Here is a 26,647-nt window from a genome sequence, read left to right on the forward strand (position 1 = left end):
TTGTATGGCAGTGACACATCTGCAATTAGAATACCAATGCTTGAGTGCAACATTATTTATTACTGCTTTTTATAGTTTAGTATGATTATATGATTCTCTCTCTAGATATATATATCTATATAAATTAACAGAGACATGAACAGTCCATTTTATGGTAGATTTTATTTTACTTGAGAGTCGTATATCAACAAAAATGCAGATAAAAATTCTGAATTAATTTTGTATTTGAGCAATGTAATTGATCCTCAAGCAAAATATACAACACAACTGAACACAAAATGCAGTTTTTAAATGAAAGCTTATTTTTAAGGAAGAAAAAAAAACCCTACACGTCTCTATGTGTTAAAACACAACTGAGATCAAGTCTGGCAAAAAGTTCTAAATCCATTTCTAAAGCTTTGGGACTCTAGCTAACCACAGTCAGAGCCATTATCCACAAATGGCAAAAACATGGAACAGTGGTGAACCTTCCCATGAGTGGCCGGGCCAAACAAAAAGAACCCAAAAGCGCAGTGGTCCCAAGAGGTCGCAAAAGACCCCACAACAACATCCAAAGAACAACAGACCTCACTTGCCTTAGTTAAGGGCAATGTTGACGATAACCACTGCTGGACAAAAAACATTAAGGCTCATCTCAATTTTGCCAGAAAAACATCTTGATGATCCCCAAGACCTTTGGGAAAATACTATGTGGTAAAACACGGTGGTGGTGGTGTAATGGCCCGGGGCTGTTTTGCTGCAAACAATTCTACAAAGCTGAGTGGGCCAAAATTCCCTCACAGCACTGTAAGAGACTCATTGCAAGTTATTGGAAATGCTTGATTGCAGTTGTTGCTGCTAAGGGTGGCCCAAGCAGTTATTAGCTTTAGTGTGCAATCACTTTTTTGTACACAGAGCTATGTAGGTTTAGCTTTTTTTTCTCTGTTAATAATAACTTTCATTTTAAAACTGCATTTTGTGTTCAGTTGTGTTGTCATTCACTAATATTTAAATGATTGTTTGATCTGAAACATTTTAGTGTGACAAAAATGAAAAAAAATAGATAAAACACCACTTTATGTATAATATGCCAACTATTTTTCATTTAAATAAGATAATAAGGGACAGACACTCTTGACTATCTGTGTCGTCATCACATCACTAACCCAAGAAAGAGTGACGGATATTTCCATTTTATAAGTATCGATATTTATAAGATAAGAGGCTTTATTTATCCCACATTGGGGAAATTCTACGGTTGCAGTATAAAATGTATATACAGCATGAACAGGACAAAAGTGAACATGACTTTAGTGAAAATGGAATGAAAGCGTAAAGAAGTAATACAATAAACGTAGGAATAGTAAATAACACATATTGCGTAACACAATACACATATTCTAGTATTCACAAGTATGTGTTGTAAAGTCTTCTGGCTGTGGGGAGGTACAGGTTAATGATAACACTCCTTCCTTGTTTCTTTGTCATTACAGGCCATACCTGTACTGTTGTGTGTTTAAGGTTGCATAAATAAACCTGACCATAAGTAAACAAGACTATTTCATTTTGAAAGTTGTTTTTTTTTCAAATGTAAAATTTGAGAAAACATTTGTAAATTGTACCTGTGACACATAGCATGAATAAAATGTTATGTTCAGCATATAATGAAGAAGTTGATGTACATTAGGTGGTCTCCAATTGGATGGCTGATTGATCAGTAGGTAACTAAAGTTATTCACATGATACGATCTGGGATTTATAACGTAATATCAGTCGGTATGCTTGATAAATGACATCCCATACCGCCTCGATATACGGGGCTAAAACCTGAGTGTGTGTTTTTCCTTTTTTTTGTGTGATGCCAGATCTGTCCTTCTACTAGTTTTAAAAAAATGTGTTTTATCTACTTGTTATTGTTTATTTTCCTGACTGAACTATTTCTGATGATCAATTGATAATGCAGCCTTGCCTTACTTAACCTTGCTTATCAATGAATCTGGCAACATTTCTCCCTTTTACCCAAGCTCACAATTCCTACGTCATAACACATGTTTGCTGATGCATTTGTTCCTTTTAACACTTTCTGCTGACACAACTATTACTTGTTTAACACTTATTAAAATGACATCTGTTGTATGTGTGTGAGGATTTTTTTTTTTTTTTTTTGGAATATTTCTCACCTGCATTGAACAGAAACAGAATTGTTCACACTATTTTGTGCCATACCTGTCTTCATTTTCAGTATGAAATAAGAGAATTATTTTGAAAATCTGAAGAATTTGCACCGGACTGCAAAGTGTGACGCAACCATTTTATTGATGTGCATCTTTTATTTTGAAGGCCTAACTTCACCGGGTACAGGATGAATTACATCGACAATGCCCGAGTATTGCCGAGCCGACCGGAAGTTGTGCTGTACCGTCAGAAACGGAGAATATTTTTGTCATGAAAGTACAAATACTGGTAACTATTAAAACGGGAAAGTGCCGGGGCAATACTGTAAAAATACGGTAGTTTCCGGGTGAGAAAGGGAGGATTTGATAGGCATGTATTGCGCATGCGAAGTGCAAAAGCTTCCGGTTTACTCACGTGGCTCCAGTTGTCACATGACCGCTTTATCGCAAACGTCAACACAATGGCTGCATACTTACAGTGGCGTAAATTTGCATTCTTTGACAAAGACACAGTAAAGGATCGTTTAGATAATGGGAAAAACTTTGATCTTCCGAATGGAATATCGGCGTGCGACTCCGGACGTGGTCATATTGTTCTTGGAGATATCCTTCACTAGTTTGAATTAGCCTCTTCGGCTAATGTTATGCTAGGCTATACGCAACTAAAGCGACAAGAAAAGGAACAGTCATGGTGCATGGTTTACTGTTTTTACAACTATTAATGGATTTTAATCAAGGCGACTAGTCCAATCTAAATAGTGTGTAGTGAATATGTGCAATCATTTATATATTGTAGTGGTGACTAAGTCGGGTGTCAACTCTTAATTTACTGCATGATATTGTGAATCAGTTGTCCTTAGCCATATTACATATGGACGGCAACATCTGGCTTATGATGCGCTCATTGCAGCTGACGACTTTCCAGGCTTATAAGTTGCGAGTAACACATCTCTTCCAACTGAAACAACACAGCATCCTTGTAACAGTGGGACAGGATGAACACGGAATGAACCCCCTGGTGAGTATGAGTTTTTGGGTTTTTTTGCTGCTCATTTTCCACACCATTTCAGCACATTATACCAGTTTACAGCCACAAAAAGCTGTCCTTAAATGCACCATAGTTGCGAAGAGATCCAAAAGAGAAAATTGAATAGAACTTTTTTTTTTTGCCATTTCCTGGTAATCCTGGAATGTAACTACTCTCAAAAGTGCGGCTCTACTGTACTTTGTCATTACCAAATTCCCAAATTGAAGCCTTGTGAACAGTAGGGTAACGCATACAACTGCTTGTTCGTTGTTTAACAGGTAAAGGTGTGGAACTTAGACAAAAGAGACAGCGGGAATCCTCTCTGCACAAGAATTTTTCCCGCAATTCCAGGCAACAAACCGGCAGAGGTGTCATGCCTGAGTGTACATGAGAACCTCAACTTTATGGCCATAGGTATGTGGCAAAGACATTCAGTTTTTACAGATGTTTTCCTCACCGCATATCAAATTGACAAGTTTGATTTCTCGCTAGGTTTTACAGATGGCAGTGTCGTTCTAACCAAAGGTGACATCACTCGAGATCGGCACAGTAAAACCCTGACTCTACATGAAGGAACCATCCCAGTCACTGGTCTCGCGTTCCGCCAAGTTGCAAAAGTCACACATCTGTTTGTTGCCACCCTGGAGAAAGTCCATGTAAGTATGAGCGCTAACTAGGCTTCTATTGGGTTTATATTTCTGAAAAAATGTCTCTTATTTCTAAGCAAGAAATCCTGATTTACCTGTGACATGCTAATTATTCTTAACAGTATACATGTTGTAATAATTTTCTAATGGTAATAATCCACCGTCTTCTTTTTTTTCCTTGTTTAGTGCTACACCCTGTCTTTCAAAGAGTATCCAAAAGTTGAACTGGATACACATGGGTGTGCTCTTCGCTGCTCCTCCATCACAGATCCCTCACAGGATTCCCAGTTTATAGTTGCTGGTGATGAATGTGTGTATTTGTACCAGCCAGACGAACGAGGTCCCTGCTTTGCCTTTGATGGAACCAAACTTTTGGCCCACTGGCATCGAGGATATCTTTTCTTACTTACTCGGAATACAAAGTCACCCAACAAGTAAGAACACTGAATGTTGAAAATGAAAGTACAGTAAAGTCTCGTTATATCGATATTCTCGCGAGTCGGAAAAAATATCGATATAACCGGACTATCGATATATCTGATCCTGCGCCAAACTGCATTAAAAGTGGGCAATAATGCACTCGACATTGTTCTATACACACACGAGAGAAACCACGAACGCCAGCATGTACATATGAAAAACAGTGATTATTGCAGGCGATAAAAAGATATCTGAATACAACACAATTAAATACATGCATTTGTACGCTTGTGTCTTCGTTAGAATAGGTGTGTATGCTATGTCAGTTGGTTCTTCATCCTCATCATCCTCGTCATGAAAACACTAAATCTATTCACTGAATCTTCCCTCTAAATTATACAAATATTTACTCCTTTACTTCAAAAGATTGTTTAATACTTACCTCATATTAATTACCTGTAATCCTCTAATTTAAAAAAGCTGAAACAGTGTTAGTCGAAAATCAAACAATACGCCGTTTACAGATTTCGCTAATGGTGGTATTGAAATCCTTAAGCAAATATTGATTCAGCTTTAAGCTGCTTTTGTATCAATATAAGCAGACCAAATTGGCTGGCGGGAGATGAAAAGGGCATTGCAGTAACCGGATTATCGTAATAACCGGGTATCGTACTAACCGGAACTAATTATATCATAAAAGACTAGAAATTTGCTGGGAAATGAAAATAGTATCGTAATAAGCAGTACTATCGATATAACCGATATAACAAGACTTTACTGTACGGTAGTAGAAGTAGTAGTAGTTTTTGAATGCGTCATAGTCGTGTGCAGAGATGTAAACATTGGTTTGCTTGAGTCTAGCACTAGCTTTGACAGTCAATCCGAGTTAGTATATGATTGTTGGTGTAGAACATCAAGATCAGTTTACCGGAACGTAAACGCAGCACTGCGTTGACGAAATGTCATCTTTACTGTCTTCACGCCCTGCACAGGACAAGGTTCGGAAGCAGGGAAAGCTCCCCGTCAGACAAACAGCTTCTGACCATCTATGACTTGGACAACAAGTTTATCGCCTACAGTGCGTCATTTAATGATGTCATTGATGTGGTGGCTGAGTGGGGCTCCTTTTACATCCTCACCAGAGATGGTAAAATGTATGTTCTTCAAGAAAAGGACACACAGACCAAACTGGAGGTAAGCTATGTGGATGGTTTAATTCAGTGTTTTTCAACCTTTTTTCAGCCACGGCACGTTTTTTTTACATTGGAAAAATCTTGTGGGACACCACTAACCAAAAATTTTACAAAATGTCACCATGATCTCACACGTGCATCAATAAGTCTATCGGAGGAACAAGGTAGGTGTTGCCACACGGACCAATATTGCATTGCTCTGTCAGTCTTTACATCACAGACACTCGACAGTAGCCACGTTTTTACATGACCAGTTTTTCTCTTTCCGAATGACCTTTCGGGAAACAATGGTATCCATAGAAAGGAATATTCCAATCTCTTGTCTATATGCGCCGTGAAAAGCAACCAGAATCGTCAATAGGGCATGCGCAGTAAAACGTAAACATCAACATCACGTGATAACGACTTCCTCAAGTTTTTCTTTCACTTGTTGGAATAACTCCATATTGCCAGTTTTTCGTTTGTCCAGTCTTGAAATTTAGTTTGAATCAAAAACAAACTTTGCTTAGTCCAGTGCCGATTGCTCGCCTCCATTTTTAAAAGTGAAGAACGTCTGGATCTGCGTGTTACGTCATATCTGAGCATGCGCTGAAAGAACGCACCCGGGATCAATTTAAACAGGAAAAAATCAAATTCAATCTTGCTAATATTTTATAATTAAACTCAGGACATGTTTTATATAGATATTATTTTCTTTTTTTGATTAAACTGCACTTGTTAATGGCGTATAGAAGGGTTTAGATTCTGTTTCACAGATGGCGCTAATGCATACGAAAGCTGCTTGCCAACCGCCAATAAACAACAGAAGAAGAAAAACACCACGAAGAAGAACGCAGTCTGACAACTTTCCGTTTGAGCGGGTACAAGATACCTCAATCGGATTGGGGAAAGGAATATTCCATCCCTGTTCAATTCTTTCCGTTTGAGCAAGTAAACCAAATGCAGTTGGAATATTTGGCTCCCTGTTGTCCATATTGACATAATGGCTATTGACATAATATTTGCAAATGATGATTAATAAATGTTAATTATAAAAAGTGATATTGGATAATTCCTCACGGCACACCTGACGGTTTCTCAAGGTACACTAGTGTGCCGTGGAACAGTGGTTAAAAATAACTGGTTTAATTACCTCTGTGCATTTTAAAACTAGACAGCTGTAGTATTTGTAGCGATTTATTAATGGCTTTACCATCTGAATATAATTAAACGGAACACTGCAACTGATTGTCTTTCTTTTATAGATGCTGTTTAAGAAGAATTTGTTTGTCATGGCTATAAACCTAGCTAAAAGCCAGCACCTGGACAGTGATGGGCTATCGGAGATCTTCAGACAGTATGGTGATCACCTTTACCTTAAGGGAGACCACGATGGCGCTATTCAGCAGTACATCCGGTAATTATATACGCCTCAATGCTCGGGCCAAAAAGGAACATGTGTCGTGAAATTCTATTAAACATACCCGCCAATTTCCCCCTGCAGCACGATTGGGAAGCTGGAGCCATCTTACGTTATTCGGAAATTTTTAGATGCACAGAGAATCCACAACCTGACATCTTATCTCCAAGCATTGCACAGGCAGTCGTTGGCCAACGCAGACCACACTACACTACTGCTGAACTGTTACACTAAGCTGAAGGACAGTTCGAAGCTGGAAGAGTTCATTAAGGTGACGTGGGTTAACTCTGAGTTATTACGGATAATTCCGTGTTTTATACTGTTCCTAATTGTGTGTTTTCCTATGGTTTCAATAGAGCAGCGAAAGCGAGGTCCATTTTGATGTGGAGATTGCTATTAAGGTTCTACGACAGGCCGGCTATCACAGCCATGCTGTTTTCTTGGCAGAGAAGCACATGCATCATGAATGGTATTTGAAGATACAACTTGAAGATCTCAAGGTAAAATGTGTCACATGATATGGGCGTCTTTTCAGGTTTTTACTTGATATTTGGTGTTCAGGTACTTTTATTCATCATTTCTTTTCCAAACCCAGAACTACGAGGAAGGGCTACGATACATCGGACGCCTTCCTTTTGAACAAGCCGAAAGCAATATGAAGCGTTATGGCAAGACGCTGATGCATCATATTCCAGAAGGTACAACGGTGCTTCTGAAGGGCTTATGCACTAACTACCAACCGAGCGGGGACAGCGTTGAAACCGACAGCCACTTGGAGAAGAAGAAGCTCAATAAGGTGTGTGTGAAGTCTTCTCATTGTCAGTTTTCTCTCACGTCAACCGAAATGGGCTGCAATGCGGTGGTCGAGTGGTTAGTGCACACCTCACAGCTAGGAGACCAGGGTTCAATTCCACCTTCGACCATCTCTGTGTGGAGTTTGCATGTTCTCCCCGTGCATGCGTGGGTTTCCTCCCACATTCCAAAAACATGCTAGATTAATTAGCTACTTCAAATTCAAATAGGTATGAATGTGAGTGTGAATGGTTGTTTGTCTATGTGTGCCCTGTGATTGGCTGGCGACCAGTCCAGGGTGTAGCCAGCACCCCCCGCAAAGCAGTAGAAAATGAATGAATGAATCGACCGAAATGTAATTTCCCAACAAAAGGCATTAAAATCACAACATAAAAAAAATATAAACCATATCTTTCCATCTCTTTTCAGGCCAACTCTGAGGAATTCATTCCAATTTTTGCCAACAACCCCCGAGAGCTGAAAGCCTACCTAGAACACATGATTGAGGTGGATCCCCGGTCTCCCCAAGGGGTTTATGACACGCTCCTTGAGCTCCGACTGCAAGACTGGGCACATGAACAGCACCCTGAGGTCAGCGCAACACATCCAAAATGGCTCAACACACACACACACACACATTATAGCTGCCAACATCATGGTCTGGAGCTACATGAGTGGTGCTGGTGCTAGGTAGCTTCAATTCATGATAAAACACGAGTTATTACATGTACTCATTCATTCTAAAGCAGAGCAGTTTCCAATACGACCTTAGTTACTGAAATTTAAGGGGATGTGCTCACCAAACTTTAAATTATTATTAAATAAAATAAAATAAATTTATTATTATTTATTATTATTTATTATTATTTATTATTATTTATTATTATTTATTATTATTTATTATTATTTATTATTATTTATTATTATTTATTATTATTTATTATTATTTATTATTATTTATTATTATTTATTATTATTATTTAAATTGTTTGTGCAATTTGTTTACACTGTACATTATTGTTCATATTTGATGTCATGTATTTATTCTCCACATTATTAATATTATTATGTATTATAATACGCCAGGCAACAACATTTCGTTGGCAATTTCAGTGCTGTGTTATTGTGCATATCTATCTATCCATCCATCCATCCATCCAATCTAATAGTGAGGTGGACATTTGACAGTTTGCTGAACACAAATATTGATAAGCTTGGTATAATATATAATTAATCTTTTGATAATTATTTACAGAAAAAAAAGATCCTGCAAAATGAAGCCTTGTCACTCCTGAGGAGCGACAATACCGTGTTTGATAAAGCCCTGGTCCTCTGTCAGATGCACAACTTCAAAGAGGGCGTCCTTTACCTCTATGAAAAGGGCAAACTGTGAGTAACAATATGGGCATTTTTGCATTCCACCCATTTTAGATTCCAAGCAAAGTCCAAAAAAAATGCTAATTTTTAATAGATATATTAATTCTAGCTTATAGAAGTGGAACAGTTGATTGATATCCCGATTATATGGTACCGTTAGCTCTCATGGTTCTCTTTATGAACCATAATTTCCTTTCTTTCCCCGCAGATATCAGCAGATTATGCACTACCACATGCAGAATGAGGTGTACGACAAGGTGGTAGAAGCTTGCAAATCTTATGGGGACCAGGAAGGTTGCCTGTGGGAACAAGCGTTGGGATACTTTGCAAGAAAAGAAGAAGACTGCAAGGCGTACATCAGTGAAGTCTTGCATCACATTGACAAGAACAACCTGATGCCTCCTTTACTTGGTTATTTTGATTTTTACCAATTTCTGCTTGTTTTACTCAAGATGAGCAAAGCAATTGAAATGTTTTTTTTTATGTGTGTGTGTTTGTGGTTACAGTGGTGCAGACACTGGCACATAACTCTACAGCAACTCTGTCAGTTATCAAAGACTACCTAATCAATAAGATGCAGAGGGAAAGTGAACAAATTGAGGACGATGAACGTAAAATCCGTCAATATCGTGAGGAAACCGCTCACCTTCGTGCTGAGATCCAGGAACTCAAGACAAGGTGGGTTGACACAAAATGGCTTTCGTTCAAAGTGCGAATAATGCATAATTTGTGCTTTGGGGAGGGTTAAGGTTTCAAAGTAAAAACATTAATGGCACATTTATACAATCAAAAGCTGGTTCATATTTCATTCATTCATTCATTTTCTACCGCTTTTCCTCACAAGGGTCGCAGGGGTGCTGGAGCCTATCCCAGCTGTCTTTGGGCGAGAGGCGGGGTACACCCTGGACTGGTCGCCAGCCAATCACAGGGCTGGTTCATATTTATTGGAGCTAAATAATTCACAGTCATAGTCAGTCCCTTTTTAAGATGGAGTGTTTCAAAGAAGGGCGGCACGGCGGTCGAGTGGTTAGCGTGCAGACCTCACAGCTAGGAGACCAGGGTTCAATTCCACACTCGGCCATCTCTGTGTGGAGTTTGCATGCTTGGGTTTTCTCCGGGTACTCCGGTTTCCTCCCACATTCCAAAAACATGCTAGGTTAATTAGCGACTCCAAATTGTCCATAGGTATGAATGTGAGTGTGAATGGTTGTTTGTCTATATGTGCCCTGTGATTGGCTGGCCACCAGTCCAGGGTGTACCCCGCCTCTCGACCAAAGACAGCTGGGATAGGCTCCAGCACCCCCCGCGACCCTTGTGAGGAAAAAGCGGTAGAAAATGAATGCATGAATGTTTCAAAGAAGGGCAGCACGGCGGTCAAGTGGTTAGCGTGCAGACCTCACAGCTAGGAGACCAGGGTTCACTTCCACCCTCGGCAATCTCTGTGTGGAGTTTGCATGTTCTCCCCGGGTACTCCGGTTTCCTCCCACATTCCAAAAACATGCTAGGTTAATTGGCGACTCCAAATTGTCCATAGGTATGAATGTGAGTGTGAATGGTTGTTTGTCTATATGTGCCCTGTGATTGGCTGGCAACCAGTCCAGGGTCTCTCGCCCAAAGACATCTTGGATAGACTCCAGCACCCCCCTTGTGAGGAAAAGCGGTAGAAAATGAACGGGACAAGTAAGGTCTAACAGCTTATTCGTGATACTCCTTACTTAACCTATAAATCTCAATATTTCCACACAGTGCGAAAATATTCCAGAAGACAAAGTGCAACATGTGCAACAGTCCCCTGGAGCTTCCATCCGTTCATTTCCTGTGCAGCCATTCCTTCCACCAACACTGCTTTGAAAGTTATGCCGAGAGCGAGGCCGAGTGCCCAACATGTACTCCAGAGAACCGCAAAGTCATGGACATGCTGCGTGCCCAGGACCAGAAGCGAGACTTGCATGACCACTTCAATAGACAGGTAGGAAACACGGCTTCAGCAGACTTTGGGTTAAAGGGAAGACCTTGTGTATTTGTCACCAAGGTCGGGCATTGAGTCCCGAGCATCAATGGGAATCGGGATGAATATTACCATTCGATATTTTTAGTTTTGATTTGTGGTTTTGACGCCCTGTTCAGGTACCGGAAGAAATGGCACCATCATTTAAACCATGCAAATTCAAAAATGTCCACGGCCCATCTTTGTCCTATAAACAGTACATAGACGAAATGCTGCATTCTCAGAGTACTTAACTTAATAATAATAATAATAACAATAACAAGAATAATAATAAAATAATAATAAAAATGTTAATAATAATCATCATAAAAATGTCATTATTGTTATGTAATAATTATTATGATAATGTTATTATTATTGGTGAATTCCAAAAATAATAATAATAATATTTATTTATTATAGTTATTAATAATAATAATAATAATAATATATTGGTTATTATTATCATTGATATAATATTATTAATAATTAGTATTAATAGTATAATACTAATATTAATTAAGAATAGTATTAGTAATAATGAAATTATTATTGTATTTTTTATTTTTATAATTTTTATTTATTATTATTATTAACATTCAGGATTGAAATTAAAGCAGGGGGATAAAGGAAGCCCAAACTTTTAATCTGTGGTGTACACACAAGACAGAATTAATTCTCATACCTTTCATAACTGCATTCAAAACTGGCATGATGACCAGAGAGCTACGTTTTGAAAATATTGTGACAGGTCAATAACACTCAATAGATTATTACTTAGGTCTATAAATATTTTTTAATCGTGCAATAAATATTTTACAATAAAAAATTCAAAATAATATTTGCAAAAATGAATCATATTTTTAATGACCTCTCATGGACCCACCTGCAGTACCACCATGGTCCACCAGGGGGCAACATCACTGAAATAGACTGTTCACATCTTTGTTTTGTATTGTGGCAACTTACATTTTGGAAGTACTCCTAAAATAGTCATATTTAGACTAAGATTAAATGAAAATGTAATTTTTCAGTCAACTTTTATATATGTCTTCCTGATTTTTTTTTTTTTTAGCTCTGCAATATGTGAATAAAAAGTAATCTTTCTTTTTTTGGTTTTCAGTTACGCAGCTGTCATGATGGATTCTCTGTTGTGGCCGACTACTTTGGCCGAGGAGTTTTTAACAAACTAACTCTTCTTACGGACCCACCCGGGAGCAAACCTGTCGGTAATCTAGAAGCCGGTCTGCAGAGAGACCTTCTCATCCGCACCAAGAGGAACTGCTAGATAATCTCAATCTATCATGTCTTTCTGCGGGGGGACACTACCTTTAATGTCTCTTCTGTCTGTTTTTTTAAGTATGTGTGATGGATATCTACCCTGAGTAATGATTTAATAAATGCAGTGGTACCTCGCTTTTGTTAACTCAGAGCACTGGACTAAAACTGCGCTTACAAATGTGACCTGTGTGCTTGCTTTTATTCTGCACAAACCACCCGCAGCATCATGACCATGTCCACATCTTGCTTGATCACATATGAGATCTGTAATTTTTTTTTTATGTGCCCTTTTTAATGAAATGTATACATTTAATAATGTCTATTCATGTGGTTTTAGTTAGTTTTTAAGTGATGTAATGCAGATCTACACAGCCTGTGTCTTAATATTTTAACTCATGTCGCTATTTGGAGGAGCATGCAAGAATAAAACAGGTCAAGTACCTTTCACTGGTGAGAATATAAATTGAGGATTAAAATTGACTTTTGGTGTTGTTTGGCTTATTGTGACGTTCAACTGTCCCTCAATATTTCGACTAATGTGTTTTAGTAAACATTGAGTATTACTGTACTTATGGACAAATAGCATGCATATTTATTTTATTTAGTGACACATATTAGTCACGTAAATGAGAGAAGCTATAAAAAAGCTATAAAAGTACGTGTATGTGTGTAATGATAAAGGAATTAAAAGAAAACAAATGGGATTACATAATATAATAAAAACAGAAAAGTTGTCAGAATAACGTACATAAGTTTCGAATGTAAATTAATATCAGCTTTGGTCAATTTAATTGGTATAATGTTTATTTAATTTTGGCACAAAAACACCGTCCATACACGTGGACCAATCACGATAGGGTGCGTCAGCCTAGGGGGCGGGACTTAAGTGCAGCGTAGTTGTTCATTGTGATGCCTTCGGTCAAAGTAACCGAGATGCTGATCTAATACGAAGAGCAGTTCCTTCAAAGTAAGACACCTAGTCGTTCGTTGCATAATTCCAATGAATGAAATAGTCTCTCATTTATGAACAGCTAGATTGTCTAATCCTGATTAAATGCTTGTTCAACACTAAAAAAAAAAAGGAAATTAGTTACAACTCGGTAATGGTTATGTTATGGGAATGCCGGTTTGATGCAGGAGTCGTTTTAGAATAACTATATTATTATTTGCTTTACGTATGGAATGATATATTTTCAAAAATGAATTACTTAAAACATTTAAACAATAATTCAGTTTGTTCCACTACACAAATTACACCTGAGATCATATAGTTTTGTAAGGCTTAACCGGAAATTGAATAGTTGGTAACGTTGACTTGACGTATGTAGTTTTTTTTGTGCCAGCAGAGGCTTCAGTAGATCCAATGAGGGGACGCCGCGTTCTGGGCCCATTGCAGAAGCAAGCCGGTGATAAGGGCGACTGAAAAAGTGTGAACGCAAGATCCCGTATATATTTGCTCACAACTGGGTAACAAATATCCGGAAGAATTGGCAGTGACGGTCTCATTTGGATAATCTGAAGAAAGGTAGGTTGACGCCAGTGTACAGTATTTCCATATCTTCTGAACGGCGGTTAGCTAACAGAATTGGCCAATTTCTTACGCTAGCTGACAATGTTGTCCTATTTTTATGGAGCTTATCGTCGCTTAATAATGAATATTCGTGGAAATGTTCATGTTTTGTACAACTGAAACGAATGGTTTAACGTGTGTAATACAACAAAAGTTGCATCCAAGTCAGCTAAACGTCACATTGACAACACTTCCGTAAGTGGCGAGTAGTATCCGGTTTAATGAATTATTACTCCCTTTTATTTCGAAGTATTGATACTGCTGTGTACTGTGTTGCTCGTCCGTTTATAGTCCTGCGATATTATCTCTGTGGGCTCTAAAAGTTCATATAAAGATTCAGTTTTTATCTTCTCCTTCTTAAATTGTGTTTTGTGCTCTCCCAACAAACGTAGTGGTTCCCTGGTGATTTTCAACGTAAAAGACTAATGAAGCCACGTGCTTTGAAAGTCTTTGTTTCCGCTTTATATTCGTATATATTCACTGAACACGTCAGCACAGCAAAGAACACAAAGTTTTTGTTTTTTTTGCCGAGATTGATAACATTTCCATGTTTTCTTGTTTCATCATCACAGCTCACCATGGCGAGGGCAAAGCTTCCATTTGCTGCCCTGTTGTGTCTTTTCCTTGGAATGTTTCCATCTCACACAGGTATCAACGCATCTTGGACTGCTTTGTATTTGGATCACAACATTACATTTGGTTAGGTTTGTAATGTGTGGTATGTTCCTGCAGAGGCTGTGGCTGTCATGTCAATAGATCTAGGGAGCGAGTGGATGAAGATGGCAATAGTTAAACCCGGTGTGCCGATGGAGATTATTCTCAACAAGTGGGTAATCATGGAACCGCAGAGCATTGACATCATTAATTGTGACTATGAACACACTATGGTGGTACATCAGTCTGAAAAGCTACCACAGTTTTGCATCATATTGCATCTGTTCATCAGTATAGTGAGATATGACATGTACAATCATGTATTATGTTTAAAAACAGCATGATTTTAGTTTTACTTTCAAGGACAATCTATTGTCCTTGAATAGATTGTCCTTGTCTAAAACAGCATGATTTGGACATGATTTTAACATGATTTTAGTTTTACTTAGGTTCAAGGACAATCTATTGTCCTTGAATAGATTGTAAACAGCATTTTAGTTTGAATAAATTGTCCTTGAACCTAAGTAAAACTAAAATCATGCTATTTGGTAGCAGCAGAAAGGACACGCACCAGCAAATACAAATAGACGGTGTAGACGATCGAAAGGGTGAAGGAAAATACATTTCTGGGGATCACAATAGATGAAAATATGAGCTGGAAACCTCATATTACAAATATACAACATAAGGTGGCCAGAAATATTGCAATATTTAACAAAGCAAAATTTGTTCTCAATCAGAAATCACTCCACACTCTTTATTGCTCTCTGGTTCTACCATATCTTACTTATTGTGTGGAAATATGGGCTAATAACTATAAAAGCAATCACTAAATGTACTGCAAAAAAAGGTCAGTAAGGATAATTCATAATGCCGCCTACAGAAAACATGCCAAGTCCTTATTTCTAAAATCACAAATTTGCTGATATAGTCCATCTTCAAACAGCTAAAATAATGCAGAAGGCTAAAAACAACCAATTACCTAAAAATGTCATCCAATACTTCTCTACAAGAGAGGAGAAATATGATCTAAGGGAAGAACTAAATTTGAAACACTTATATGCTAGGACTACGTTAAAAAGCCATAGCATTTCAGTATGTGGAATCAAACTATGGAATGGATTGAGTAAGGACCTCAAACAATGCACAACGATGAGCCAATTCAAGAAACAATACAAGCAGTTGATGTTTGCTAAATACAAGGATGAAGAGTCTTCAACCAGTCATGATGTGCTATATATATATATATATATATATATATATATATATATATATATATATATATATATATATATATATATATATATATATAATCACTATATTGACACTTACTATGGTACCCATTATGTCATTGGATGGTTATATCACCTCTACTTTGGTACAGGACAAAAAATAAAAAAATTAAAAAAAAAACCTTAAACTATATCAGGAAAGCAGGAAGTGAACAAATGTAACAGTTACTGATTGTAAAAGTACAAGATGGAGGGGTTAGGATTTAATAAGCTTTGCTTCTTCCTACTCCTTTTGGACATGTGGAACTGTGAACTGATTATGTGATGCATTCAATTGTAATCTGATGCATGTTCAAATGAAATAAAACCATTACCAAAATTGCATGTAGTATAACCCAATTTTTAAAATGGCCATATTCGTGTGGACCTGGCCTCATTTGCCAATACAATCCAGTCGGGTACAACATGCCATGCCTTCAACTGCTACTCTTTAATTTCCCTTATAGAGAGTCAAGGAGGAAAACACCTGTCGTCGTATGTCTCAAGGAAAATGAAAGACTTTTCGGTGACAATGCTTTGGGAGTGGTATGTCCTGTTATTTGGTGTTTCAACCGTGAAAAATCATTTTTTTTCCTCCAGTGCTATTCATGGGAGCATGTTTCATTTTCAGTCTGTGAAGAACCCTAAAACTGTCTATAGACACCTGCAAAATCTCCTGGGCAAAAAGCAAAGCAACCCCCAGGTAGCCCTTTACCAGAAACGCTTCCCTGAGCACCAGCTGCAAGTCGACGAAGTCAGAGATACGGTTTACTTCAAAAACTCTGAGTAAGAATTATGTGTATACTATTAATTTTCATCTGAACCTTTTATGTTGCAAAATGAAGGCAGATTTGCTATGTTGGGTACAGATAAGCCAATAACAAACCACCTTTTTTTAAATTTCTATATCAGTACATCACAGTACAAACCAGAAGAGCTCCTTGGGATGATGCTGAATTATTCTTGTGGACTGGCTCAGGACTTTGCAGGTTAGTGTTTTGTAACAAAAATCAAGTTTCGCCCAGCAGAATTTATCGTGACTTCGAGGCTTGCATATAATCGACTTGTTACTTTGCAGAACAACCTGTCAAAGATGCGGTCATCACGGTTCCGGCTTTTTTCAACCAGGCAGAACGCAGGTCAGTCATGCAGGCTGCACAGTTGGCAGGTCTGAAGGTCCTTCAGCTCATCAACGACAACACAGCCGTGGCCTTAAATTATGGGGTCTTCAGAAGGAAAGATATTGACAGCACAGGCAAGGTACACATTTACTCTGAAACTCATTGACTGTGTGTGTGTGTGTGTGTGTGTGTGTGTATAAAACCTGTATGTCTATATAACAACTTTCCTGTGTTGGCTTCTTAATACACACAAATGAGCCTGTAGAATCCATACTTTGATCAATCAAGTGTTCTTGCTGCTTCATTTCCCATGGTGGATTGTAGCCTCAAAAACGTTAAATTCACCACAAACTGTTATGCAGCTGAGAAGCCAATATTTCTATGTAAGGAGGCAGTGTTGATGGGCAACTTTATTTAGTTTTTGTCAATAAAAACAACTAAAGGACTGATGCTGTCTCCTTTTCAGAATGTGATGTTCTATGACATGGGTTCAGGGAGCACAACTTGCACCATTGTCACATATCAGACTGTAAAAACAAAGGATTCTGGGACCCAGCCGCAGTTGCAGATCCGAGGTGTTGGGTGAGTTCCCTGAAAATGAAATTTCATTTTTTCTGTTGTGTGTTTTTTTTTCAGGTGATGGGTGGCTGACGTACAGTGACACAAACTTTCATAAAAGAAAGAGTATTATAATTATTCAACTAAGTGGTTTAGAATTGTAATATTTTTGATTTGTCACCACTCTTAACTTAAGAGTGCAGTGCCCAGATTTAATGTCCTTTTGTTCTGTTAGGTTTGATCGTGGATTGGGTGGATTTGAGATGGATTTGCGTCTCCGGGATCATTTGGCAAAGCTGTTCACAGAGCAGAAGAAGACCACCAAAGATGTGAGGGAGAACCATCGTGCCATGGCCAAGCTCCTCAAGGAGGCACAGCGGCTGAAAACCGTTCTCAGCGCAAATGTAGAATTTATGGCCCAGGTGAGTTCTCGAACTTCAGGCTTCAGTTCAACTAAAAAAAAAAAAAAGAATTGTTACGTGCATCAGGTGGGTGGAGGTGGATTACGGTACTTTTTATTTTATTAATGCTAGAAAAAAATGATACAGCATTGTCCCAACTGACCCAATAAAAAGCGATAAGGGGTGTAACTCCCTCGGATGTGCAACCATCAGACAGCAACTAGTTCTTGTGTTTTACTGATGGATTTATTGCAAATCCAACGTGAGAACTAAAAGATAGAAAATACAATAAATTACTGGTCACATAATACAAACATTTCCATACACAAAACACATAAACAGCACCTTAATTGCTGCACATTGCTGCCTTATGAGGGAATTAGAGAGATGATCTTTAACATTTAGCAATTAGCTTTTGAGCTCTCAGTGTGGCAAACAGTGCTTATTGTCTATGGGTGTAACGATTAAAAATGTACGTGCGGAATCGACAATTTATACTTCCACTTTAACTTACATGCAGCTAGGTAGAAACCAAAAACTGACAGCATGCACCGACCCAGAGGCAGTTACAAGGGGACTCCATTGTAACATGAGTGAAATCATGGTATTTAATGATGTACTCTTAATTTTCAATAACCATACCACTAAAGGACATCATTTGACTATTTACAGCATCAATCACATTGAGAAATCTCACACATCACATGTCTTTCAGGTGGAAGGTTTGATCGATGAAATTGACTTCAAGGCCAAGGTGACGAGAGCCGAGTTTGAAGAGCTGTGTGCCGATTTATTTGAGAGAGTTCCCGGCCCCGTGCAGGATGCCCTCAGTGCTGCTGAAATGAATCTGGTCAGTATGCTTGGTTTTTGTGGTGCAGTGTTTTCAGACCGCCATTTTTTTTTTGCAAAGGAAATAAATGTTTATGGAACATAAACGAAAGGCGACAACTGACACTTTTCAGCCACAAACACATATTCAAGAATGGCTGCAGCTTGAGAGTTTGTTAGGGGAACGAAAAGCCCAAAACCCAATGCTGGCTGCTTTGGAAGGGTCTCGGTGAAACAAATATTTGCATATTTGTTCGGTTTCATAATATCATGAACATCCAAGTGATTTAAGTCCATCTTTATGCCGACAGGATGAAATTGAACAGGTGATTTTAGTCGGTGGAGCAACCCGTGTCCCTAAAGTTCAAGAAGTGTTGCTCAAAGCAGTTGGGAAGTAAGTATCAACCTCAAATACCACTTGAATATATATATATTTTTTTTAGCACAATCGTATCTACTGTAAGTTGTAACCCATTTTCATCTTACAGAGAGGAGCTGGGTAAAAACATCAATGCCGACGAGGCCGCAGCCATGGGTGCAGTATACCAGGCCGCTGTCCTCAGTAAGGCTTTCAAAGTCACCCCATTCTTGGTCCGAGACGCCGCTGTTTTCCCTATTCAGGTGACTGGGAATTTTTTACTTCTGTTGATCCCGGTTAGAAATTAATTTCTATTTGAGTGAAATGTCCTGGTTTTGTAGTTGGTCACAGAGCTTAGAGCTTTTGGCTGTCAGATTTGGTGGAAGAAAATCACAAACACCACCGAGCCACTTGTGAGTGTTGAAATGGTCACATCAGCACCCGTCTCTCGTTGACGTCACATACTTGCTTATCAGTCACTTTTTTTTCAAAGAGCCTCTCCAGGCATCTGAATATTTAAAGATTAACAAGAAAGTCATGAACTTACATTTTCATACCCTAAATTAGTCAGATTACCAAAATAATAGATTTTCCACCTCAGTGTGACGTTCCTGTATAATGCATCATCTCCACTGCAAATGTGCTGTGTACCTCCCAAGAAAAACACTAGATGGCGCTTATGCTCCTGTCACGTATTAACAAAACATCTCTGCTCAGTTTTGACAAATCCACTTTTTTTTAAATATATAAACGCACAAATTCCATGTTTGGGCTTTCCAGAGACCTTGCAAATGTGCATGAGAGGCTTGTAGGAGCCAATGAAGTGATTATGCAAAACAATGTACTCGCCACATACACCTGTTGCCCTCGAGTCAATACATGACGAGCATCTTGACCTGGACGACTAGCAGTTTGCACAGAAACAATACAGGTCTCTGCAGTGAGCTTTGACGACACACATGCAAGAGTTTCCAATCGCATAATCTGGGTCTCTTAATGTGACTTTAGAAAAACCAAACACAATTGGATTTAGGTCTTTACATGCATGCTTCAAAGCTAGTTTTACACTTAAACTATATTAGGGAAGCAGGAAGTGAACAAATGTAACAGTTACTGATTGTAAAAGTACCAGATGGAGGGGTAGGATTTAATAAGCTTTGCTTCTTCCTACTCCTTTTGGACACGTGGAACTGTGAACTGATTTATGTGATGCATTCAATTGTAATCTGATGCATGTTCAAATGAAATTAAACCATTACCATAACACCTATTGGGAAAAAGTCACTGTGTTGCAAAAAGTGTATACTTGGTGATTGAGCACCTGTCGTCGTCGTTATATTTTGCCAGGTGGAGTTCACTCGTGAGGTTGAGGAAGAAGGCTCCAAAACCTTGAAACACAACAAACGTATCCTCTTTCAGAGGATGTCGCCCTACCCACAGCGAAAGGTCATCACATTTAATCGCTACACCGACGACTTTGCTTTCAACATAAACTACGGAGACCTCAACTTCCTGTCACAGGAAGACCTCAGGTAGCAACGTGTTTCAGTACAGTTGATACAACACCTGCGGATGATATACGTTCCCATCTCATCACGTCTTGCAGTATGTTTGGATCACTCAATCTGACAACAGTCAAGCTTTCTGGAGTGGGCAGCAGCTTTCAGAAGCACACCGATGCCGAGTCCAAGGGCATAAAAGCCCACTTCAACATGGATGAAAGTGGAATCCTTCAACTGGATCGGGTTTGTAGCCAATTTCATTCTTGTGTCCTAAACAAAAGAAAAATATCTTTCACAATTAGTATAGTTTTTATCAAAATGTAAAAATTTTTTTTATCTCGGAAAAGGTACTCATACAATTGTTTTCTATCCACAGGTAGAGTCTGTATTTGAAACTGCTGTGGAGGAAAAAGAGGAGGAATCTACATTAACAAGTATATATTTTTTTCAATTCATACACTCTTGTCTCGGGACACAACCCTCAATTCATTCCTATCAATTGGGGGCTGAGAAGGGTCACTCCACAATCAGATCTAAATCCTGGAGCTTATTATGACAACATTTTGGACAAAAGATTGCTTCTTCCTAACTGGAAGCAAGGCTGATAAAGACATACTGTCAAGGGGATTTTAGGAGATAAAACAGTGAAAGGAAGCCATCACAATAACTTCAACCTACTCTATAACAGACCTTCTAAAATGCACTTTTCATACTCTGGTATATTTGGTGGACTTAAATATGCTTGTATATCTTTACGTCGCAGATTTACTATGTGTGTATATGACTCGTTCAGATGGCGCACAGCCCACCTCTATGAAGGCCCGCTCTGATTTCGGGTCAACATTTGCCATACAAAAGACTTTAGCTTTATTTGCTATGAAAATCCTGGAAAACAGTCCAACCCATTCATTCATTCATTCATTTTCTACCGCTAGTCCTCGAGAGGGTCGCGGGTAGTGCTGGAGCCTATCCCAGCAGTCTTGAGGCGGGGTACACCCTGGACTGGTTTCCAGCCAATCACAGGCCCAACTGAATCATTAAGGGCCCAAAATGAAATAAATAAATTAGTAATGTAATCTGGTCAAATCTCTATCATTTGGGGAGGTTATTGTATTTTCCTGTAAAAGGTGGTGGACAGTAGAGGGTATTTACAAGAGATGGGAGCCAGTTGGTATAGACCAGGGGTCGGCAACCTTTACTATGAAAAGAGCCATTTTACCCAATGCCCACTGAAGAAAAATAGCCTGGAGCCGCAAAACATATAGTATGTTTAAAACAACATTGGAGGGAATTTGGGGGTATCAAAGTAGTTCAGATAAGAAAAGACGAGTTGGAGTACTCTTGCTAGTTTTGGAGATAAACTTACATAAATGTATGTGTAAACTACTGAAAACGTAAAAACAAGTTCCCATGCCGCTGTTTTTAAATTATCTCGAATTTATTTTTTAGATTTGTAGGTAAGTATTACTTGTTTTTCTTCATGTACTGAACTGGATAGCAGTCAGAACTCACTCAGGATGCATTCATGGTCTCAGACAAAGTTGGATTTTTTAAAACTCATTACAAAAGACGTGCATTTTCCCCACTCGGGGGTTAAAAATATTCAAGCATCGCAAAGGGAGCCACAATAAAGAGTCTGAAGAGCCACATGCGGCTCTGGAGCCGCAGGTTGCTGACCCCTGGTATAGACTCCAGTTTATCTGTGACCCTAATGGAAAAGCGGTGTAAAAAAATGAATGGATGGGTTATTTGGACGGCACAGATTTTTTTTTTTTATAGTGAGTTGGGGCAGATAAGTAATCCCATACCAGGTAGCACACAAAATATAAAATGTAGTGAAATCTGAACTAAATGATCATGTATCGAGCAACAAAAATGAATGAATCATTTTGTCTTTCAGAACTGGGGAACACAATTTCCACATTGTTTGGAGGAGGATCCCCCGAACCTGCTTTCAATGTGACCGAACCCGTCCAGGTAATTTTGCTGGTGAATGGAAATGTACAGTATCAGTGGACACTGTATATCTGTACAATGTGTGTTGACACGTTGCCACCCTAAGTGTACTTACATGCACCAAAAGGAATATTTGTTCATGTGTCCTGCAGAAGTAGATGCTGTAGTAGTCATGGCTTGAATGTCTTGAATGTCTAATTTCACAACCACATACTCACACGAGGCACTGTATAGAGTAGATCCGACGGGCGCTTATAATACATTCATTCATTCATTTTATACCGCTTTTCCTCATGAGGGTCGTGGGGGGTGCTGGAGCCTATCCCAGCTGTTTTTGGGCGAGAGGCGGGGTACACCCTGGACTGGTCGCCAGCTTCTTATAATACAATACAAATACAAATGAGACTATGATGAAAAATACTGATTTGTATTTGTGTGTTTAGGATGAGGAGGAGGTTCCCCCAGAATCTGGAACTGATGGCAGGGATGACAATGGAAAGGAGGATACCCAAAAAGCGGAGGCTGCAAAGGAAGAGTCTGAAAAAAGTACCACAGAAGAGAAAAGCCAGAAGACGGAGGATGCAGGTTCCACAACTGACAAGGTAATATCCGCCAAAATGAAGAAATGACCGACTGCAACAGGAACCTTTCCTTCTCCAGTCATTTACTGTATAAATGAGTATAAAGGAAAAACATCGACCTTTTGGGTCTGTTTCAGCTGTCTTCTGAAGAATGAATACCCCCAAATTAATGGCCCCCGTTTTTGCAGGAGGAAAAGGACACTGAAAAGAAATCAACAGAGAAGCACGAGGAAAAGCTGGCAAAACCTCAGAAGAAGACCAAGATCTCTGAAGACATCACTATTGAAGTCATCCTCAACGATGTCCTGGATCCCACTGCTGATGATCTCACAGCCTCCAAAAAGAAGTAAACAACAAGATTTCACCTTGACCGTCCTTGGTACTTTTTAAATACAATCTAATATCTCTTCAGGCTTCAGGACTTAACCGATCGAGACCTGGCCAAACAAGAACGGGAAAAGATGCTCAACAGCCTCGAAGCTTTTATCTTTGAAACGCAGGTAACCGTTCTGAGATTGGCGTACAGCAACATGAAGATGCACAATGTCCAATGTTATTTTCCAGGACAAGTTATACCAGGAGGATTACCAGCTGGTGGTGACGGAACAGGAGAGGGAAGACATGTCCTCCAAACTGAGTGAAGCGTCGGCGTGGATGGACGACGACGGCTACTCGGCCAGCACCAAGCAACTGAAAGAGAAGCTTTCTCAATTGAGAACCATGTGCAAGGACATGTTTTTTCGAGTGGAGGAGCGGCGCAAGTGGCCCGACCGCCTTGCCGCCCTGGACACCATGCTGAACACCTCCAACTTCTTTCTGAGGTGAGCATTGACGAGGACTATCTATGATGCTCCTTTTCGGTTTCCTATGTACTCAGATTTTTGTTTTGTTTTTTCATTTTAAAGGAGCGCAAAACAAATTCCAGAAGATGACCAAATCTTTACAGAAGTTGAGCTGAACATGTTGGAAAAAGTGATCAATGAGACAGCGGTAGGTGGTGAGAAGTGGCATTTTATTCTAATTATTAAAAAAAACAAAAAAACATAAGCTGATATAGAATGTGTCCATTGCAGACATGGCGAAATGAGACTACAGCTGAACAGGAGAAACGCTCCCCCAAAGAGCGTCCGGTTCTTCTCTCCAAAGACATTGAAGCAAAGCTTTCCCTGCTGGACAGAGAAGTCAACTATCTGCTCAACAAGGCCAAGTTTGCCAAGCCCAAGTCTAAAGCCAAGGCCAAGAATAGCACCAGCTCTGATAAGAGCAGCAAGGCCAACGGCACGGCCGAAGAAAAAGTCGTCCCTCCCACTGTGGAAAGCGAAGACAAAAAGACTGGTATGTTCTCCTGCATTACTTTTTAATAAGACCTCAAATCCATTTTCTAATTTTATTTGTGTTCCAATACAGAAGATGTCGAAGACAAGCCGTTAGACAGTCTCCCGCCCACCGAGGAAGGCACGGAAGAGACAGAATCCGATAGCCAACCACAGCTCACAGACGACTCAACTACAGGTGTGTTTCATCGATAATTTTCTGAATGACAAGGTCTTAAATAGATGTAATGGTTTAATTTCATTTGAACATGCATCAGATTACAATTGAATGCATCACGTAATCAGTTCACAGTTCCACATGTCCAAAAGGAGTAGGAAGAAGCAAAGCTTATTAAATCCTACCCCTCCATCTGGTACTTTTACAATCAGTAACTGTTACATTTGTTCACTTCCTGCTTTCCTAATAAAATGTTGGGTTTTTTTTTTTGTCACATACCGAAGTATGAGGCGATAAGAGCATACAATGACATAGTGGGTACCATAGTAACAGTCAATATAGTGATATAGATATATATATATATATATATATATATATATATATATATATATATAGTATATATATCACGACTGGTTCAAGACTCTTCATCCTTGTATTTAGCAAACATCAACTGCTTGTATTGTTTCTTGAATTGGCTCATCGTTGTGCATTGTTTGAGTTCCTTACTCAATCCATTCCATAGTTTGATTCCACATACTGAAATGCTATGGCTTTTTAACGTAGTCCTAGCATATAAGTGTTTCAAATGTAGTTCTTCCCTCAGATCATATTTCTCCTCTCTTGTAGAGAAGTATTGTATGACATTTTTAGCTAATTGGTTATTTTTAGCCTTATGCTTTATATTAGCTGTTTGAAGATGAACTATATCAGCAAGTTTTCTTGATTTTAGAAATAAGGAGTTAGTATGTTCTCTGTAGGCGGCATTATGAATTATCCTTACTGGCCTTTTTTTGCAGTACATTTAGCAAGTGACGATTGCTTTTATAGTTATTAGCCCATATTTCCACACAATAAGTAAGATATGGTAGAACCAGAGAGCAATAATAAAGAGTGTGGAGTGATTTCTGAATTGAGAACAATTTTTTTGCTTTGTTCAATATTTTATATTCAAAGTCCAAACCACAAACTTTTGATGACTATTGGTCGACATTAGCATCAAAATGCACCGCTGTGTGCAATTATTTCCATGGCTTGTTTTCCGTGAACCGAATCCTTAGATTTTGGATCAACATTTGCAATAAGTGTGACTGTTGTAATGATTAGATGAATTGCTATTGTTCACACTTTGCACCATGCATTCAATTTATATTATATTATATGGACATAAAAAAATGCACCTTTCACCTACTCCCATGTCAAAATAATGTCCAAGAGTTTGAGTTTTGGATCTCAAATTCCTATTATCACGCTCACTCCTTTTTTTTACATCCTTTTTCTTGTGTGCATTCCCAGGAACAAGCGAGAATGGCAAACATGAGAACCACCTAGGAGATGAATTGTAACAAGCGGAACTGGGAAATTATCACACTTTATTTATTGACAGTGTACATTTTTCTGATGTCAAAAGTGTCGAACAGCTGGAAACGGAAATGGTTCCGATTTCATTGGGGAAGATGTCCCCCCCCCTCTAAACCCCGCCCCGCCCCCCAATGCTTTTGCTCACTATTGGACTCTCAACCGCATCCGAATCATTCATTGATGAAGACGTAGAATTAACAGTTTAACTTTTTTGTGTGTACTTTTTGTTGGGGTTGTCATCTGCGCTGTATTTTTTTTTTTTTATCCATGTTGAGGATTTGTCACTTGCCTCCCTCTTTTCCTTCCATGTCGGTTTGTCTCAATGTTTTTTTTTGGGGGGGGGGGTGTTGTCTGCACTGCATTTTTATCCATATTCTCTTTTTTCACCCAAAACATATATCACCAATCAATTCAAAGCAATTGTTTTACATCCAAAGTTGACGGCACATAGTTTATTCAAACAAAATCACCGTGCTCAGCTGTTGCTTTTCTTGTGTTCTTTGCTCTTCCCATATAAATCAATGCAGCAGCCATGTACGCGCTCTAGAGGGCATATGTGTTTGATTTCCGGCAGCCAGTGAAGATATTTGCAATAAAAAAATAATAATGTTTTGGTCGCTAAGCATGGCAGTACAGTCAATATCTGCTCTTGGCGACCATTACATGAGTGAAAGTGAACTGCACTGATGCCAATCGAGCGTCGGTCAAGCTGCCAGTTGAA

General features: G+C 38.9%; 2 protein-coding genes across 3 annotated transcripts; both read left to right on the top strand.

Annotated features, from left to right (window-relative positions):
* Positions 1-2,573: 2,573 nt before the first annotated feature.
* Positions 2,574-12,756, top strand: vps11 (VPS11 core subunit of CORVET and HOPS complexes). Its single transcript, XM_078787764.1, has 16 exons — positions 2,574-2,756; positions 3,023-3,171; positions 3,459-3,594; positions 3,673-3,836; positions 4,014-4,261; positions 5,240-5,441; positions 6,685-6,836; positions 6,924-7,110; positions 7,196-7,339; positions 7,435-7,635; positions 8,061-8,222; positions 8,887-9,020; positions 9,217-9,419; positions 9,515-9,686; positions 10,755-10,977; positions 12,119-12,756. Exons 1-16 carry the CDS (start codon positions 2,615-2,617, stop codon positions 12,281-12,283), a joined length of 2,784 nt encoding a protein of 927 aa, XP_078643890.1. The 5' UTR covers positions 2,574-2,614; the 3' UTR covers positions 12,284-12,756.
* An 855-nt stretch (positions 12,757-13,611) lies between these two features.
* hyou1 (hypoxia up-regulated 1) lies at positions 13,612-26,533 on the top strand. 2 transcript variants are annotated; one of them, XM_058087871.2, is made up of 24 exons: positions 13,612-13,801; positions 14,419-14,494; positions 14,579-14,672; positions 16,239-16,317; positions 16,403-16,557; positions 16,684-16,760; positions 16,850-17,031; positions 17,359-17,474; positions 17,686-17,872; positions 18,567-18,701; positions 18,991-19,073; positions 19,168-19,300; positions 20,385-20,569; positions 20,644-20,782; positions 20,916-20,973; positions 22,440-22,516; positions 22,939-23,097; positions 23,265-23,422; positions 23,489-23,576; positions 23,641-23,897; positions 23,982-24,066; positions 24,150-24,411; positions 24,484-24,588; positions 25,861-26,533. In XM_058087871.2, the coding sequence occupies exons 2-24, from the start codon at positions 14,425-14,427 to the stop codon at positions 25,908-25,910; spliced, it is 2,934 nt and encodes a 977-aa protein (XP_057943854.2). In that variant the 5' UTR covers positions 13,612-13,801; positions 14,419-14,424; the 3' UTR covers positions 25,911-26,533. The 2 variants fall into 2 exon arrangements, with proteins under 2 accessions (XP_057943854.2, XP_057943855.2); XM_058087872.2 differs by having other exon boundaries at positions 24,487-24,588.
* Positions 26,534-26,647: the final 114 nt, after the last annotated feature.

The sequence above is a fragment of the Doryrhamphus excisus genome, linkage group LG21 (genome assembly GCF_037039965.1).
Source record: "Doryrhamphus excisus strain RoL-2023G ecotype Guam linkage group LG21, RoL_Dexc_Guam_v1.1, whole genome shotgun sequence".
NCBI lineage: Eukaryota > Metazoa > Chordata > Actinopteri > Syngnathiformes > Syngnathidae > Doryrhamphus > Doryrhamphus excisus.